This window comes from Hermetia illucens, chromosome 1 (assembly GCF_905115235.1).
Source record: "Hermetia illucens chromosome 1, iHerIll2.2.curated.20191125, whole genome shotgun sequence".
Taxonomy (NCBI): Eukaryota; Metazoa; Arthropoda; class Insecta; order Diptera; family Stratiomyidae; genus Hermetia; species Hermetia illucens.
The window spans coordinates 195862428-195880409 of record NC_051849.1 but is presented as its reverse complement, the minus strand read 5'-3'; the positions used below and the strand labels follow the sequence as shown (position 1 = coordinate 195880409).

General features: G+C 38.4%; 1 protein-coding gene across 6 annotated transcripts in view; it reads left to right on the top strand.

The window, feature by feature from the left end:
• The window catches only part of LOC119646135 (transcription factor hamlet), a 182529-nt gene that overhangs the window by 101481 nt on the left and 63066 nt on the right, over positions 1-17982 (top strand). For 5 of the 6 annotated variants that reach the window (XM_038046487.1, XM_038046491.1, XM_038046490.1 and 2 more), the window contains one exon: positions 8120-8421. The exons of the other annotated variant lie outside the window; for it this stretch is intronic. In XM_038046487.1, the coding sequence (XP_037902415.1) occupies positions 8120-8421 (302 nt within the window). The remainder of the gene's footprint in view (positions 1-8119; positions 8422-17982) is intronic. 6 annotated transcript variants of the gene reach the window in all.

The following is a 17982-nucleotide window of genomic DNA, read 5'->3' as shown; positions in this document are numbered from 1 at the left end:
ACATAGTCCAGCACGATATTCTCCAGTGATTTAACTTCTTCCAAGTACTTTATTCGTACCTCCTTCACGTCCTTTACTTCCTGGCATACCGTCGTTGGATTGTCCTTACCTGTAGCTCTTTTGCAGCTTTCTCGGACATCTTGGTTTGATTCGATGATGATGAGTTGATCCTTTATAGTTTTTGACATCATGATATTCTGGCTTTTAAAAGTGGAATACCTTCTGTAATTTATTGGTTTAAATACTGCTAAGGGAGATATCTATTCTTAATGGCAGAATTATCTAAGAAATTCTGAGTTTTTACTGTAGATATTTTTAGGCTTTAAAGAACGAATCCAAGTTGTTCGATTAGTTACTTGGATGAAGTGCAATCTACTAAATTGTTGAGTTGTTGATGCATTTACATATAGGATAAGCGGAAGAAAGCTGGAATGTTGGTGAAACATGCACTTCGTGATATCTAGAGACCATTCGATTCCTTCTTTCATAATTTCTTTCATTCTTTTTACCGAAAAATTCTACTTATTTGAAGTTATAAATATTTCCTGTATTTCTCATCATACCTGCTACAGTAGGTGAAATATCTAATCTCATGTGACTAGAAAACAGTTTTCTAATTTTAACTATTACGTCAAGCTGCCGTTAAAGCTACCAGACGTGCTGATATTTTATGGTTTCTCTGAAATGATATTAACTACCTCATAAAAGAATGTCCATGTATCAATTTTTTTATTAGCTCACCCATAGTCCACCTTATCTTCTATCATCGCATCTAATGACAGTACCAAGTACCTATCCATATGTGTTTATTACAATGAACTGAAAAGATAAATTATGATGTTATTATCGTCAATTCCCTTATCACTGAATTCGATTCAGACTTTGCACTGTCAATTTAATTTTGATAAATTTAATATCGATAGGACACGATTAATGATTTTGCTGATTAATTGAAATTCAATGTTATCACGTTGCTATCAACGCGTTATTAAAGTGCTATTAAATTATAAGGAATGTACGGTTGTGTCTTCGTTTGTAAACTGATATTTTCGGGTATCTACTAAAATAAATAGTGACACAAAGTAAGTGGGTAAGATTACCGCTGATACCGTACCCGCACGTAGAATCCGGCGGAGCTTCTTCAGTGAAGATTCAATCAGATTTCGGGTGGGTTTAGCGGAACATTTGATTTTGGATTAACTTATTTAATCGATGATCCTAGGAATGAATTTCGCTTTTCTATTATATCTTGATCTATCTTGGTCTTCATGTTGGCAGGAAGAATAAGGTGAGATTGTTTCAAGATAATTTCTATTTTCGGTGAAATTATTATCAATATTAAGGTGAAATCAAAGGCCAAATGCTCTTTGTTAATATCAGAGGATTATTGCTGGAAAAAACAAACCCAACTTATGTTTTCACTGTCATTTCAGCTAAAATTGGATTTAATATTTCATGTCAGAATAATAGATTTGAAATCCCTTATTATATGAAAGTCACTTCTTTGTCAAAGTTTAGATACGATACGCTGAAAAGACTTAGATTTTAGATATTCTGTCTGATAATTGAAGCGGGGTGAGGCAGTAGGTAGCAGATAAGAATTGAGGAAATGAGGTGAAGAAGTTCCTGCTTGTTGTGCTTAAAAGTTTCTCAGAAAATTAATTCACGAAATTATTACCATAGATACGACCACATCCTTGTCAAAGTACACCATACTTTTAAGCTTGGTTCCGAAGCGAAGTTCTTTTCAAATATGCACCTTATTGATTGCCTCCTAATTATGGTTCAGATTTCCATGTTTCACAATACAACTTCAATATTTTCAACAAATTAGAATAGATTTCAACGGAACCCCTTCGAAGGGCTGATTTGTATTCCAACTCGAATTGTTTGCTGTTATCGGTGCTGCTGTATACAAGCAATGCAAGTAGACAATACATTTTAAGGTCCTTCCAAGTATCGAATTTCCGACAACGCATGGATATGCTCTTGCAAAAATGACAATACAAAAGGAAGCTAATGTCATTGGAAGCAATGTTTATGCATAGCCATGACCGCAAACATAACACTTGCATTGACATTGAACATTGTCAAAGATAATAAGGAGCGAGGTATGCAAAAACGTGGTTAGAGGATGAGGAGTAGCAATGTCTGGCAGTTTCGCAAGTTTATTTATTTTGTCTGTTCAATATGCAACACATTAATGTCGGGAAGTGCAAACTAAGTTGTTCGGATCGATGTTGTTGCAGTTTCAATCGAAAATTGATGAGTGGTTTAGTTCTCGATGGGTTTTTGGGTGATGAATTGGCACTTTCAAAAAATTAATTAGATGATTTGATTATTGTTTTTAAAGGAATGGCTCCATGCATGGGAAAGGAATGGAGAATTTTTGAGACTTAGGAGTATTTCCTATAGTAAAACATGAACAATGAAAAATTAGCAAAATTCTTTCCTGCGTAGTATTTTGGATAACGATTATTTTAAAAGCATTTTCCTTTGTCGCAAAGAGCGCAACTATAATGAGCTTTGTTGCTTTTTTCCAACGGTGCAATAGCCGCGAGTTCGAATCCTGGTAGCATTATAGCGTTGTAGATTTTTCTTTGTGCTACTCCGTTGCTATAGGCTTGTCAATTCGACAGCATTAGGTGAGGTGACAATGATGCATATTTTCACCGAGAGTGGAATAAGAATAAAATGATAATGCAATTTAGAAGACTGTGTGGATGTTCTATGGTCGACAAAGGATATGCACGGGAGATATATGACGAACAGTAGGGGAGGCTGGGGCACAACGAAACATAAAAGTTGGTTTTACCCATAGCGCCCCACCTCAGACTTTTTTTAACCTTTAGCGTTTGTAAGGTTTTGTGTATACACCTTTAATATCGGTTTACTGTCTGCCTATCTGTCCGTCTTTCTGTCTGTCTGTCCGCCACACGCATTTTTCTCGGAGACGGTTATAGCGATTTACACCAAATTTGGTAGAAAGTTGGGAACTGTGAACGCTCACGCATAGAGTGGGTTACATCCTTTTATGTTGAAATTAAGGGGGGTCCTCATAAATGCAAAAGGGGGGTGTACATTTTTTTTATCAAATATAGTCATGTGCGGTACCAAATTGAAGGTCTCGGTTAGTACTTTTCGAAGCCGGTTTTAGTTTGACATTTGTTGGAAAGGTGGGGAGTGCGGGGAGTTGAAAGTGATCATTTCTTGAAGGAGGCCATTCTCAGAAACTACCAAACCGAAAAATCTGAAAAAATAGGAAGCTGCCCCTATATAGTGCCTGCGATCCGAAATACCTTCCATACCGATATCTGTTCAAATAAAGTTAATAATAGTACACTACTATATTTTTTATAATTGGCTGGAAACCCCCCTTAAGTTCATCTTAGCACCACCCAGCGATATAGGCTATAATATAGAGCATGATCTTACCAAATTCGGTGGAAATCGCGCTATTACTAACAAAGTTATAATACGTCAATGATGTTGCTTCTTTGAAAATTGAAGACTATGAATGTCAATATCACCCGAAAGTGGATACTCTCACATAATATATGGATATATTACGCGCTATGTACTAAGAAATTCACAAAACCTTTTGTACCTGGAGCGTTCCCGAGTTGTTTCCTGATACTTTAGGATCTAGGATCACAAAATCATTTTACATTTAGCTCATATAACTGAAATCGATCCCGAATGAAATTAAAATTTTTTACCTTAGAGTACCCCGGGCCACACACGGATTTCCCAACCGCATTTTTATGTGTGTGCCATTAACTGAGGCAATGTCATTTACAGGTGGTTCCCCAAAGGTGTTGCATTTTTGGTACCACAGAACTTTGACCTCGTAGGCTCCCCGTCATATTTTATCTTGTTGGTTCGACCAACGTAGAATTTGGATTGACTTCTAGTTTTGAATTCAACTATGAGAAAGACGAAATAATTCTGCAAAGTGATCAGGCTCATGAGCAAACAAATCTTCATCCATGTCCATATCGCCGTTCGTGTCTACATATGGAACGTCTTCATCGTCATCCTTTGACGAATGAGCGTCCCTTGTTTTTGAAGATTTTTTCTTCTTTGGCTCCCTTTTTCTTGGGAAATTCAGACGGGTTCTTCTTTTCTGCAATGGCTTTCATTTCTGGAGTTCTCGTAACTATCAATATTGCCTTTATTCCTTCTCCAGTTTTTCATTCTCCTGCTTTTGGATAACCACGAAACTCTGCAGAAGAGAGGAAAGATTGACTTAGGCCAGCTCCTGGATCAAGGGTACTGATTTCTACATGATTTAAAGCTGCTCCTTCTTCTACTTGTGGAAAAGAACCATTGGGCAGTTCACTTGCCAAAGTATAAACTTGTATCTTGGGTGGTTGATCATCCACGGTGCCAGTAAGCGGGCAATCAGTCACATAAGTTAGTAAGAAGTCTGCTTTGGTAAAAATATGGGGATCAAATGGATGTATCTTTGACTTTGATTGAATCCTGAAATTATATTGGAAGGCGTCATGCTTTTCTGATTAGCTGTGTTCACAAATGCTGTATTAGAAATTGATGCTTTGTTGCCAGGGTTTTGCATAATTCAAGAGTCAAGAGCTGCATTATTAATTATTATTATTTTATTGGTCGACTTTGAGTAGTCCCTCCTTATACCAGGAAACCTTAGAAAGAAGAATTATATTTCTGTTGGGGATGAACATATTTGTCCACCAACCATTCTTCACCAGTTCTCATGTAATTTGCCGAGCACTATATATTGAATATGCTTTATTATGTTGAATACCAATATCGTGTCTTCAATGGCTCACATTGCCCTATGGGATATTGTTCTTAAGGTGCAGTGGACAGAATTGGGAAGTCGTGATAAAAGTAATCGGCGGGTAATTCCAGGTCACTTATGTTTTGTTAGCATCCTCTTCAGTCTTGAGCCAATAAATACATCACTCAAGCGTGGCTGGCCAATCTTTAGGTCTTCAGACCTTTCAGATAATCACCTTCATATATTCCTGGAACACGGGATGTTATGGGGTTATGAAAATTTTGACGTTTACTGAGAATCCGAATTTCAAGTATGGCTTTTTTTATTGAAAACCTGCAATCTATATGTGGCATAGGTTGTAGCTCCATCAGTTGAAATTAATGTGGGAAATAGTCTTTGCCCTTAAATAGCCAAAATCTGCTCCTTTTCTTTCAGCCATTTCGCTTTCAGAAGCGGGGCGACTCCCTTGATCGGTGGCATCATTCTCTTCGGTCATTTTCCTTATCAGAATGGAGTAGAGAGGCTCTTAAATCACCATCTAGCTTATCAAACCATAGACACTTTGGGCGGCTTTTTCGTCGTTTTCCTTGTTCAGAACAACTTTGCTAGTCAGGTGGTGCCACAATGCTGGGATGCTGGTCCTCGCTAACCAGAATTCAGCTAGGGTGTTATCAGTTCCTGTTGGTTTCTCCGTTTTTATTTGTTTGATTCTTTCGCCGTCCCGAGTGTCCAGATTATCGCAAATATCTTTGTAATGGATTGTTCGGGTAATATCGATCACTTTTTTTGCTTCCCGGTTAGCATTGTTGAAAATTTCCCAATTGGGCAGGATTTTATCGACGCTGAAGAAATAAATTCCTAATATGCTGAATCAATCAGCAATGCGTCCCAGCTCTCATAGGGATGAGTTGTTTCTAAGGGCGCTAGAGAAGCTCAAAACATTTTCATTAATGAACATTTTATAATACGCTAGATAAAACTGGGAGAATTACCAATTTGGACTTGCATTGAAGTAATTTTATTCTTTTATTCTTTACTCATACAATTGGCTCAACCCTTTTTTTACACCTAAAAACTCCCTCTGGTGATATACATACTTTATAATCCTGGTAAATTGGCTGAGGCACGCCCTTTAGGTTCTCTAGGGGCCACCGTTAGCGTTAATTGGTTCGATCAGGGTTATAGATCCCGTTGGTTCAATTTTTGTAACATTTTGAATACTTGGTTTTTTAGATATAGACGAGCAAGACAAGTTGCCTTGTCTTGTGTATTATCGAGTGTTATTTGGTTTTTACTCGCAAAAATAGTCAATTTAATTTAGAAATTTCGTCCAGAGCAATCCAGGCAACTCTTCAAACGGAGTTTACACCTCTACGGCGTGACAGTAGTGTAATCATAACTGGCAGCCGAGCATTTATTGCTCCCTTTGTGTTAATTTTCAAATATGGCATGGCTTATAAACTACTTTCATTGAAAACTGGTAAGGGGTGGATCTCAACAGGTCCCACCAGAGTTTTCTGTTCTTTTACAATTAAGTGAAACCTCTACCTGTTCCCAGTTGATAACAGACTGAAACAATTGAGAAGAAAGAATCTTCTTCCTTTTATTGCACAGATATCTCATTTTGAAGGTTTTGTCTAAACACAAAACCTTATTAAAATCGGTTTACTGTCAGTCTGTCTGTCTGTCCGTCACACGCATTTTTCTCGGAGACGGTTGTAGCGATTGACACCAACTTTGGTAGAAAGGTGTGATGCTGGTGTGGGGTTTCAAATTAAAGGTCTTGTTTAGCACTTTTCCAAGTCGGTTTTCGTTTTGACATTTGTGCGGAGGTTGAAAGTGACAATTTTTTTAACGAACCTATTCTTAGGAACTACCCTACTGAAAAATCTGAAAGAAAGGGGGTGCTGCCACTATATGATCACCTAGGCTCCAAAATACCTGCATCCGATATCTGTTCGAATAAATTTAATAATAGGACATTACTATAATTTGACAGGAAAGCCCCCATTAAGTTCACCCTAGAATCACGAAATTTTCTGCAATGTAGGCTACATTATAAAGCATGATGCTGCCAAATTTTGTGAAAATCGCACTATTACTAACAAAGTTATACTAGGTCAAAGCGGTCGCATATATTACGTGCTACACAAAAACCTTTCATACCTGAAGCGTCTAGCTTCCGGTTTCCCGACTTGTTTGCTAAATTCATTGATTTTTTCTAGACAAGTGGACTTCACTCAGATAGCTCAGATTTTTTATCATTTATAGTTTTTACTTTTGCCTATTGCAAAGCAAAAAATTTACGACCCTTATTATAGAAAATAACTAAATATTATATATTAGTTGGCCCAAGTTCCTTTCTTCCCTTTCAAGTATCCCAATCCAAATTTCGGTTGCTTCAAAAAACAATATTACATCCTGTAACATCCGCAAGATAAGAGAAACAATATTCAAAATGTTTATTGACACTTGTTTCCACTCGGAAGAGAAATGATAGTGTAGATTTTGAAAAGATAGCGCCCTTCGACCGCATCATAAAAGAGGCGGCATCCTCTTGAAATCCTCTTGAAAATCTGTTTTTTTCTCCGTCATATTTTGGCCAGCCTCGCGGAATTCTTCTTCCGTACAGGTGGAATAAAGATAACGTGTGAATTTATTAGGTTGTGAAAAGATACCATTCGTTTTTATGGTATGAAGGTTTTGCCGGCGTCATGAAGTCAAAAATAGGCGCTTGTATGGAGGCTGTGGTAGGTCGAAGGATATTATTGTTGTAAGGGTCATCTTGAGGGTATTGTTATGCAAAAGTAACAAATATTTATTTTATAATATAAGATTATCGTTGGGTTTTATGCAGGCATTGCGACACGAGGTTCTTTTGAGAATTTTTAACGGAGATCCTTTTTTAATACCAGTTCATTGGTTTTGTAAAACTGATCATAGGACAATTTAATTCTGATGCAAATGTAAAATAACGACCGGATCCCATCAAAAGATTGACCAAATCAAAAACAATAGAAATCTGATATATTCACTTTTGATAAATCATGAATACTCAAGGATCTTAGGAGGATTCTCCTTAGTTATGTTTTGTTATCCGAAGGATGACCGTTGACCACACCATTATGCAATCACTTTCCCACTGACCCTTTCTATTATTGATATCTATCTGCTGGTTTCCAATCCCTTTACTTCCTACTTACATACTTCCCTGAATAGATTCCGATGTCCAGTTCGTTGGTTACAGTTTCCACTCATTTATGATGTAAATTTTACTCATTATCAAAACGATGAGAAAGTAAAGATGATTCAATTCAAAACTCTCTTTCTAATACAATTTTCTTGTCTTGTCTTTTGCAGGCAGCAGCGGAGACGAGTACGAACCACCTCGAGTCCGACCTCCATTCTCATCAGCCCTGGACATACCAAGTAGTCTTCAAGTGATACCACTTAGTCCACATTATTTAGATTCATATAAAATGAATGATCGCAATACATTAGAGCATGTTGTGCCTGAAATATCCCGACTTAGGGAACCTAGTGAAATTGATATTCGAGAGAATGGTGTCTTTGCAAAAGTACCAATTCACAGTGAGACGCGATATGGTCCGTTTTCAGTGAAGTGTACTAGTGAACCTGCTGATAAGGATTTTGCTTGGGAGGTAAGTTTTAATATGTTTCTATTCGCTCATCTAATGTGTAGTTGAATTCATTGGTTGTGTCTTTTAACTGTCATTTCGGAATAATGTTAGTTTATTTATGAGCAAACTCAACGGATGAAGTACTACCGTACAAATTACGTACAATCTAACCAATATTCAAGGAATAGAGGGGTGATACTCTTTCTAACATTGTAATGGCCTATTTCATTTAGAAGAGAAATGATGATCAAGCTACTTCCTTTTCCTTTTCTTTAGTCTTTTTCCCGTTCAGAAGAGGGGTCGGCTCGTCGTGATCGGTTTCGCCATTTGACTCTCTCTCTCTGATCTGGGTGCAATCTCGAGGCTTTTAAATCACCATCCAGCGTATCAAGCCACCGTTGTTTAGGCCTGCCTTTTGGTCGTTTACCATTGATTTCGATGTTCAGACCAATCTTGGCAAGTGAATTCTCTTTAGCACGAATTGCATGGCCATACCATCGAAGACGCCTCTCTCGCTACTTTTCCACGATCGGTGCTACCCCATAACGATCGCGGATATCCTCATTTCGGATGTGATCAAAACGTGTGACGCCACAAGTTCAACGTAACATCTTCGTCTCTATTAGCGCAAGACATCGTTCATTGTCTTTTATAGTCGGCCAATACTCAAAACCATAGAGAGCGACAGGACAAACGTCTATTCAGAGAGTCCAAATATCATAACATCAAATGCATAGGGTAGGAGGTGAGAGAAGGAGTAGCGGAATAATTAGAAACGGTCATTAAAATTCAACGCATTATCTATTTTACTAGGATAACCATCCAAACCTCCTTCTCCACTTCAATATGAAGTTGAAGATTCAAAAGAAACTATGGTTGTAAAAGACCTCAAGAGATCTCTCGGTGTTCATTAGCGTAGGTATCAAGCGCTTACATACTTACTTAAACTGAACTTGTGGAGGAAATTGAATATGTAAAGCGTATTTGCTTGATAGAGATGATGATGCACTTTTGGCACCCTTCATTTCCTCGTCACTTCACCAAGGTTAATTTTCAGCAGAATGGATCATATAACCCAAGCAATGTCATGAATTCTAGGCATGCCATGAAACTTTACTTGGCCTTCCAGAAGTAAACCCGAACCTAGCGCGGGATTGAAAGTAACGTTGCAAAATGCATCTTTGGGCTCTGCCCTTATTTCGGGGCACTGATAACACCAGAATGCATCCAAACACACTTTTAAGTCAAAGACAACGGACATGATGAAGATTAGTTAAAGAGAAATTCTAACTTTCGGAGAGCCGTAGCAAATCTATACCTACAACGGCCTATAGAAAAGCTAAGAAGAATTGACATTGCACTGCACTATTTACCTACCTCGCCTCTGGACCTTTTTCTACTCTCTCTTTACTAGTTTGACAGATCACATTTACGAACTAGCCTCTCGATTAAATTATCGGATCCTTCAAATAGACAGTGGCATCTTTCTCCGTTTTCTTTTGTCCGTGCCAATTGAGTACTCCCATTATTTAAGTCCGCACGCATGTAACGTTAATCTCTCAAAATTTTGCATCATTTATTTCACTAAAAATGCTTGGTCAACCGCTTGCAATACCTCATTGGGCTGTTACATTACAAAGCGGTCAAACCCATTGCCGGATTGAAAAACAACTCAGCCGATCACAACTAGCATGGGAGAAGCTATTGAAGAGAGATACACACGCTAAAGAAGGGTAAACACCATGGTGGAATTGGGATTTTGCAAAATGAAGAAGAATGACAAGGGTATTCCTTAAACGACCTCTAAAGTCTGGTTCACCTCTTGAATGGGATCGGTACGAAGAATCTCAGAAAATTCTTAAAAATAAACTGCGGACGACAGACGAAAATCTCTGCGAAAAAACCCGGGAACATTAGAGAATCATTTTTGATGTCCTTATTTTGGCTTTTATCGGGACATTACTCCTTAAACTACTTAGAGAAATTGAGTTGGTGACCTCGGCTATATGTAGCCCATGTGAGGAACAAGATAAGACGGCCTTGTGGTCTCCTCAGATCCTAGATGAAATTACCTCGATAAGATTTCCTTCAACGAAGCATCTCTGCTTTCTTTACCTTTTCAAATTCATAAAAGTCCCCGAACGCTGCAGATTTGAAGCCATCAAATATGCGATTTTAGGGAGATAGTACAATAGGCCTAACCAAAGACCTGACTGGAGCACCCAACACTTTCAAAACAGTTTTTGAAGATTTTTTTATCTATTTCAAGCACACAGCTCGACGAATATTAGGTTTGCATTGCTTTATTTATATATGGTTACCACTGACTTCTTTATGAGACACGTCTTCAGCTCTCATCGGAATTTGATGAGGCTGTTTTGTCCTACGTATTTTTAAGGCGACCCAGATAGTATTATAGTTTCCACTGTAGCTAATATCTGTCAATGGAGTTGTCGTCTCTTCTTATTGCGTGACCTATCTACTTCCACTAATCCAGAAGTCCACGAAAAGCTCGTATGAGAGTGTCCCAATGATACCATAGAGACAGGTTTTGGCGAAGGTTTGTAGCTTGTAAATAACAATGGAGGTGGCAGTAGCGCAAAAGAGCCTCTTGATGCTGAGGTACTTGAAATTCCAAGTTTTAAGTTAAACAGGTTCAGAGGTTGAGGATTGGTTACGTAGACAAAATCATTCGCCTAGCTCCATAAAAAAGTCTAACAATGATAAATTTCACCCTTTTGTTGGCCAATAGATACCATACCATTTTCAAATGATACGTCCTGGTAACTTTTTGGGCAATACGGACCAAATTTTACGTTTTGGCTGGCTTCTGGTACCGCTTTGTTAAAGACCAAAGAACGGAGCTCACATATAGCCGTAGAATTTATAATACGTGCAGCGTTGAGCAAAGATATTATTAGGTCATAGTGTATTCTGAAATGTTTTTTTTCAGGGCTCTTTATCCACGCATCCACTGAGTGAGAAATGAACCTTTTTAAGGAAAAGGCTTCCCTGAAAAACTCATTATTCACTGTCATCACTGTCAGCATCGTGGCCACACATGGATATGTGGCAGATCCCATCTCACCTCTATTGTGGGAGCAGCGTGACCGAAACGGTTCGTAGGTGTTATACGCTCGTTTTTATAATTAACAAAACACAACTAGAGTGTGAATTATATCGAACGTGAATCCGCCCACATTTCAGACAAAATCTTGGCTGGAGCTAGACGGCTTAAGCCGGTATTCGGTGTTCATTTAGATAGAATTGTCCGATAACCCATTAATTGAGGTTGGTGGTGTAACGTATGTAGGACTAAATATTTTCCCCAAGTTCCTGCTTAATTTCCTGGTAAATACCTTCCTCAAATTTAACATAGACCAAACTAGCACTCACTGCGCGACGTGACTGGGTGACCTGTGTCAAGCTGGTTTTGAATATTCTTATCGAACGACTAGAACCAAAATCTTCTAGCGCGATTGAGAGTTGGATGTGGCCAAAATTAAGCTGTAAAGGCCTTATAAGCTTTGAGGAAATCTGCCAACATAGCTGACGAGGATATCTTTTCATCAAACTTCCAATTTGCAGTCTACATTGAATTGACAAAAGGCATCTGTAAAAAATCAAAACAAATTTCCTAATCCCTTACATCATAAGTGATAGACAATCACCCATCATTTTCGTATTAAAGAGAGGGGATAATAAATTTTTGGCTTGATTGCAATTGTGATGTTACTGGCCAAGAATGTTTTCACAAATCATGACGGAAACCCTAAATCAATAAAAATACAGGGCGTTGAAGGATCCCGGTGAAACATTCGTCTGCAGTTAGATTTTTGGACGTTTATATGTCGATCAAGGGCTTTACGGTTTTTTACCAGCGCAGAGGCAAATCGTCAGATGTCTGCCCAGGGTAAAGGTTAGGCAGCGTCTGACGATCTGCCTCTGCCCTGGTGAGAAACCGTAAAGTCGTCATCGCCTTACATTTTTGAAATTTTGGGTGGTAAACCCTAAACGAGGGATCCGTGGAACAAAAAAGTGGGAGTAAGTTGCTCCCCATTTGGTCCGGTCCGGCATCAAGTTAATGCCGGCTTAGGACCCCACAACTCTCAAAAAAAAAAAATAACTCGCAAAATTGTTTACCTGGTGTTCTCATGCAGGTCCTCAAAAAAGCTAGGTAATCGCAAAGGAACTCCAGATAGGGAAAAAATGGTGATACGAGTAAGAGACTATATCAATACCCCATATGCCACATATAAGTAAACAGTAAACGTACGATTATCTGCATGCCTATGGTATCATGACCCATACTTTGTACCCTAGCTTTACAGCTTAATATTTTTTAAGAGCCATATATTTCAGCAGAAAATGACCTTCATATGTTTCATGAAATATGTGAATATTTTCTGAAATAGAATCGAATTTTACTAACGAATGTGAAGTGCTGCTTGATGACGCTGTTGATGGTAGTTTAGTTCCGCATTGCTTACCTTCGTCAATTCTGGGACGTAGTAACTCAATCGAGCACTTTGGGAAGCCCAGAACCGGAATGTAGCGCCGCCAAAGATAAAGAAGTAATTCTAATTTCCATCACTATTTGGACTTCATAGAGTCATCATGGTTTATTCGCTGAAGGGGCTGTTTTGAAAACTGGTCCGTCAATGTAGAGAAGAGATGGAAAACAAATTTTCTGGTTGACACTTACTTTGAGTATAGATGTCTTTCACAAGCTTCGATATGTGGTCGTTTGGTGTGCGAATCTTTTGTTTTGGCACAGTGTGAATTTCGCCGTCGTTTTCCTGGTCGTGACACTCCCATTGCACGATTATTCTAGTGTTAGTTAGTCTACTTGAAGAGATAGATCCTAAGGTTGCTTATTCTATACATTCGTTTCTGTGGCTCAGGACATGGTAAAACGCGCTGCAATATTAACTAGACGACACAACTGGGATTCTTTCAAGGTCATTTTTGAAGCATATTTTGAATTAAAGTTTGCAGATGTTCTCTGCTGACAGTTCATCAACTTTCGCCAGTTAACCGTGAAAGCCATTTGACATATGCTTGTTCCATCCTAAGTTTTAATAACGAAGAGCCTAGTTTATTGTCAAAGCTCATCATGAGCGACGATCCGCATTTTCATCTAAATTGAAATGTGGTCAAAAATTTTTCATTTGTGGGCCTTTGTGTGCTCCCCTTTCTTTGTTGAAGAGGGATTCACTTAGAGTCACTATATGATGTGGAGTCTAATCTATAGATGTCATGGATCTACTATTTTTTAAGAATAACCCAGATCAAAAATATTTCTATGAATGGAGAGCGGCAGACAGGCGTGATTCACCAATACCTTTGGTCACAGTTGGGACTGGGGAATATGGAGATCCAGCCAAACTTTGTAACTGCATGCACGCTATGTTAGCGTTTCTAGGCCGTTTTAAATCTCGTTTTATAGCTACTCACTGGGCAACAAGATCACCAGATTTAACCGTCCCTGACTGCTTTCCGTTGATTTTTTTAAAGCCATCCGTTTATGTCAATAAGTCCCAGACTCTGGTAGCCCTTAAGGAGAAGATCTGTTAAGAAATTCAGAACTAGAAATGCTATCAAGGGGGTTCAAATGGTAAATCGTGATTTTGGTAGCCACTTAAATGATATCATCTTCAAATATAATTTATTAAGATCAACAGGTCTAGCCAAATATTAAAAAAATGCCAAACGATGTTCTTTCCTCAAGTCATTTATTTTGGGCCACCTAGTAGAAAAATAATAATAATTTTTTGAGAAATGAAGTCTACTACAACTTTGGTAGATAAACTTGATGGTACCAATGCTCCGTCCAGAATCCTGTTTCTCACAATTTACCTTCTTTTAACAAAAAATTCCGATTAACTCTTTGAATTTACCAACAAAACGTGACAAGTGTACCAGAGTAATTTATCTTGTAATAAATTGGGTACAATAATTGTTTAAAAGAGGACCATAAACATACTCAAGCCTTCACCCATTTTACCTACTCACAAGAGGCTGAAAAACCGTCAACTTTAGCACCTTGTCATCTTCACACTCATCCAAGTATGCTGGCATGAACACCCGACAAAGCCACACATTGTGACTACCATGTCGTATTTATGCCAAAACCCAACTAACTTTTCGCTCACTTCAGCAGAAAGATGATGAGATTTTTCGGCAAATTTGTTTTCTATTGTTGTGCGAATTGTCCGTGATCACGCATTCAATTCAGTTATCTTGTTTTTTTTTAACGAAAGAAAAAGATGCTCAATTCAATAGATATCTATTTTAGGAAATAGTCCCTTTGGGATTGCAGATTGGGAAATGAGGGAAGAAAAGATGACAATTTAGTTAGAAAAGTAAGAGAATAGATCAGAAGAGCCGAAGGAATGCAGGAATTGTGGATATGAGGAATCTTGTATCTTGATGGCAACGTTTATCGTTTTGCATCCTATAAAAAACATCTGAATTATCTCTTGTAAGATACAAGATATGAGATCCATACTTATTACGATAATATTGATAACGTCTTATCTGTACTGAATACAACTCTGCCGCAAGCAAAGTAAGCAACAAATAACGCATCTGGAGTTTAAAGACCAACATCAAACCTTTTAGGCCAAAGTAATGTTGTAAATCTAAATTATCAAAATCGTCGAGCTGATTCAATTACCCCAATCTAATCACTAAATTTATTGCTCATATATGAAATCGCTGAAAAAACATGACTAGCACCCTTAAAATCTCAAGAACAGCGCAACCATCAATCAACGAAGAAGCTCTATCTGACTAATTGTCAAATAGCGTCAAGAGGATCAAAAAAACGAAAATATTAGTTTTGAAAACAGGTAAAAATGTATCCGAGCAAAATAGCATCGTGTAAATATATTTATTGAGAAAATCCATGACTATATCCTCCAGAGGCGCAACCCCTTTCGTACATGTCACTCAACCTCATATTCATTATGACACGTTCGTTACACCTGGCTTATGCTATCATGTAAACGTAAACGTAGCACCGACAGAGATATCCCGAACAGAAGGATGTAGATTTTTGAGGACTCACTTCTATGTCGACATAATCCTCCATGTAACCATGCTACCGTGTCCTCAACCAGGGGACAGTAGAAGATAAACTTTTTTCTCGGATTTTACCTGGTGGTGACAACAGCAGATAGGATACCAGGGAATCTACCCAGTGCATAGTAGCATTTCAGTTGTGGATTGAGATGTTATTTGATGACACAATAGATGCGACCCTCTTCGTCCTTTATCCGAGAACAGAATATAGCGTTAATTGAAATTATCCAATTTTCTCGCTTTAGGATAGTGATACATACCTACACAGATTCACGCCACTGCAGGAGCTGAGAAGTGAATCTGTCGTGTAGGATTGCATTGTACTAGTTTACGTTGATCATCCCTTTTTCAGTTGAGGATTCCCGATGATCTGTGTGTGTGATGAGACCAAATTTAAGGGTCATTTAAGCGTATTTGTGGATTTACGGTTGTTTGAATTTCTCACCTTGTCAATTTTCTCGATATTCAGTTGTGGGCTTTGTGCCTATCTTGGAAACGAGGGTCAGTTTTGCGGATTAGCTCAATCCTTAGTTTAACGGTATTGGATGAAAATTGGCGAAATTGTAAAGGAAATGTATCGGCTTTTTATAGGATTTTGAGTGAAGGTTTTGATTGACAGGATTGATTTTTTTGCTAGGATGGAATGTTGAATGACAACAGGAATGCTCTTGGTTTAATCGAATATTTTCGGAATCAATTGAGCCAAATAAAACTTTATTAGTCTTTTTAGGGAGATAGTTATATTGGCACTTATTTGGAAATAGGAAAAATGCTTGAGGGTATTAAAATAATAAATTTATTTTCTTGCTTCTCACGATAAATTTTAGTTTCTAATGACGACTAACAGTATCTTATTGCTAAGCCGTGTTATCTCTGAATGGCATCTATCTTTCAGTCAGTTTGCCTCTCTGTAGAAATTGATATTCGTAGATGATCTATAACATTTAAAATAGTAAACTCCTGCTTCTTATCCCAATTCTCCAGCGTTGGAGTTCATCAAGGAAGCGCCCTCCCACCACTCCTCTTTGCTCTGTTATGGATACCGTCACACGGGACATCCAACGTCCAGCGCTTTACACACTGCTTTATGCATATGATGTTTTCCTAGCATCTAATAGCGAAAATGATCTCGAGCAACTTGTCCAAAAATGGAATGATCGCCTCATGCAACACGGTCTCAGATTGAATCTAAGCAAAACTGAATTTTTGACTACCGATCCCCATGAAACAGGCACAGTCACTGTCAGTGGCAGTGATCTGCCCGAAACTGAGCGATTTAAATACCTCGGGTCAACGCTATCAGCCAATGGGGAACTGCGTTATGAAATTGTTTCACGCATTAACGCAACCTGGATGAAATGGCGTTCCACAACTGGTGTTCTTTGTGATCGATGTATCAACGAACTATTCAGATCTAAAATTTACCGGAATGTCATCCGTCCTGTCGCCCTCTATGGTTCTGGGTGTTGGCCGACTATAAAAGACAATGAACGGCGTCTTGCGGTAATGGAGACGAAGATGTTACTTTGGACTAGTGGCGTGACACGTTTTGATCATATCCGAAATGAGGATATCCGCGATCGTTATGGGGTTACACCGATCGTGGAAAAATTGTGAGAGAGGCGTCTTCGATGGTATGGTCACGCAATTCGTGCTAACGAAAATTCACTTGCAAGATTGGTCTGAACAGCGAAGTCGATGGTAAACGACTAAAAGGCAGGCCGAAAAAGCAGTGGCTTGATCCGCTAGATGGGGATTTAAAAGCCTCAAGATTGCACCCAGATCGGGCATTCGATCGCGACGAGCCGACACCGCTTGTCAAAGGGACAAAAGCTGGAGAAAAAGAAGAGTTTATTCAAATCAACGGAGGGTTATCAAAGTCAACTATTTGTAGACGCAGTATTTTCGCCACTTCTCAAATTATTTTATTTCTCAAAATGTGCCCTTGCCTACTTAACTTTTTCTCGCTTTATGGTATAAAGTGCATTCCGATGGCGTTTTTAGTGCTACTGTTGCTTTAAAATTCTGTTCGTCGAAGACCATCCAGGAATGATCGCTGCCACAGCAGCGTTGTTAACCTATTAGTTTGCTGGTATTACCTGTTTCCCCTCTACTTTTTCTTTCTATTTGGTACAAATTGAAAACAATTTGAAATCAATAACGATATCAAACATTTTTGAAGAATATCCTTGAAAATTATGTCAAAAATTTATAAATAAAATCACTAACCTCAGAAAAAGAGAGATTTCAGGTTAGCCATTTTCCATCAGGTGCTGTAGTCACCTCATTGCCTCTGTTTTCATTTATTGTAAAACTCCTGTAACTGGAATGTCCTAGATTCCTAGCCCACATAGTTTTTATTAGAAGCCTATATATTCATTTGATCCATACCACATCCTGTATGGATCCCCCCCCCCCCCTCCTTCGACAGTGTTTTCTGGTTTGTGTTTGAAGCACCTTTTTAATTCGTCCTCATTGGTACCTATTGGTGCCGCT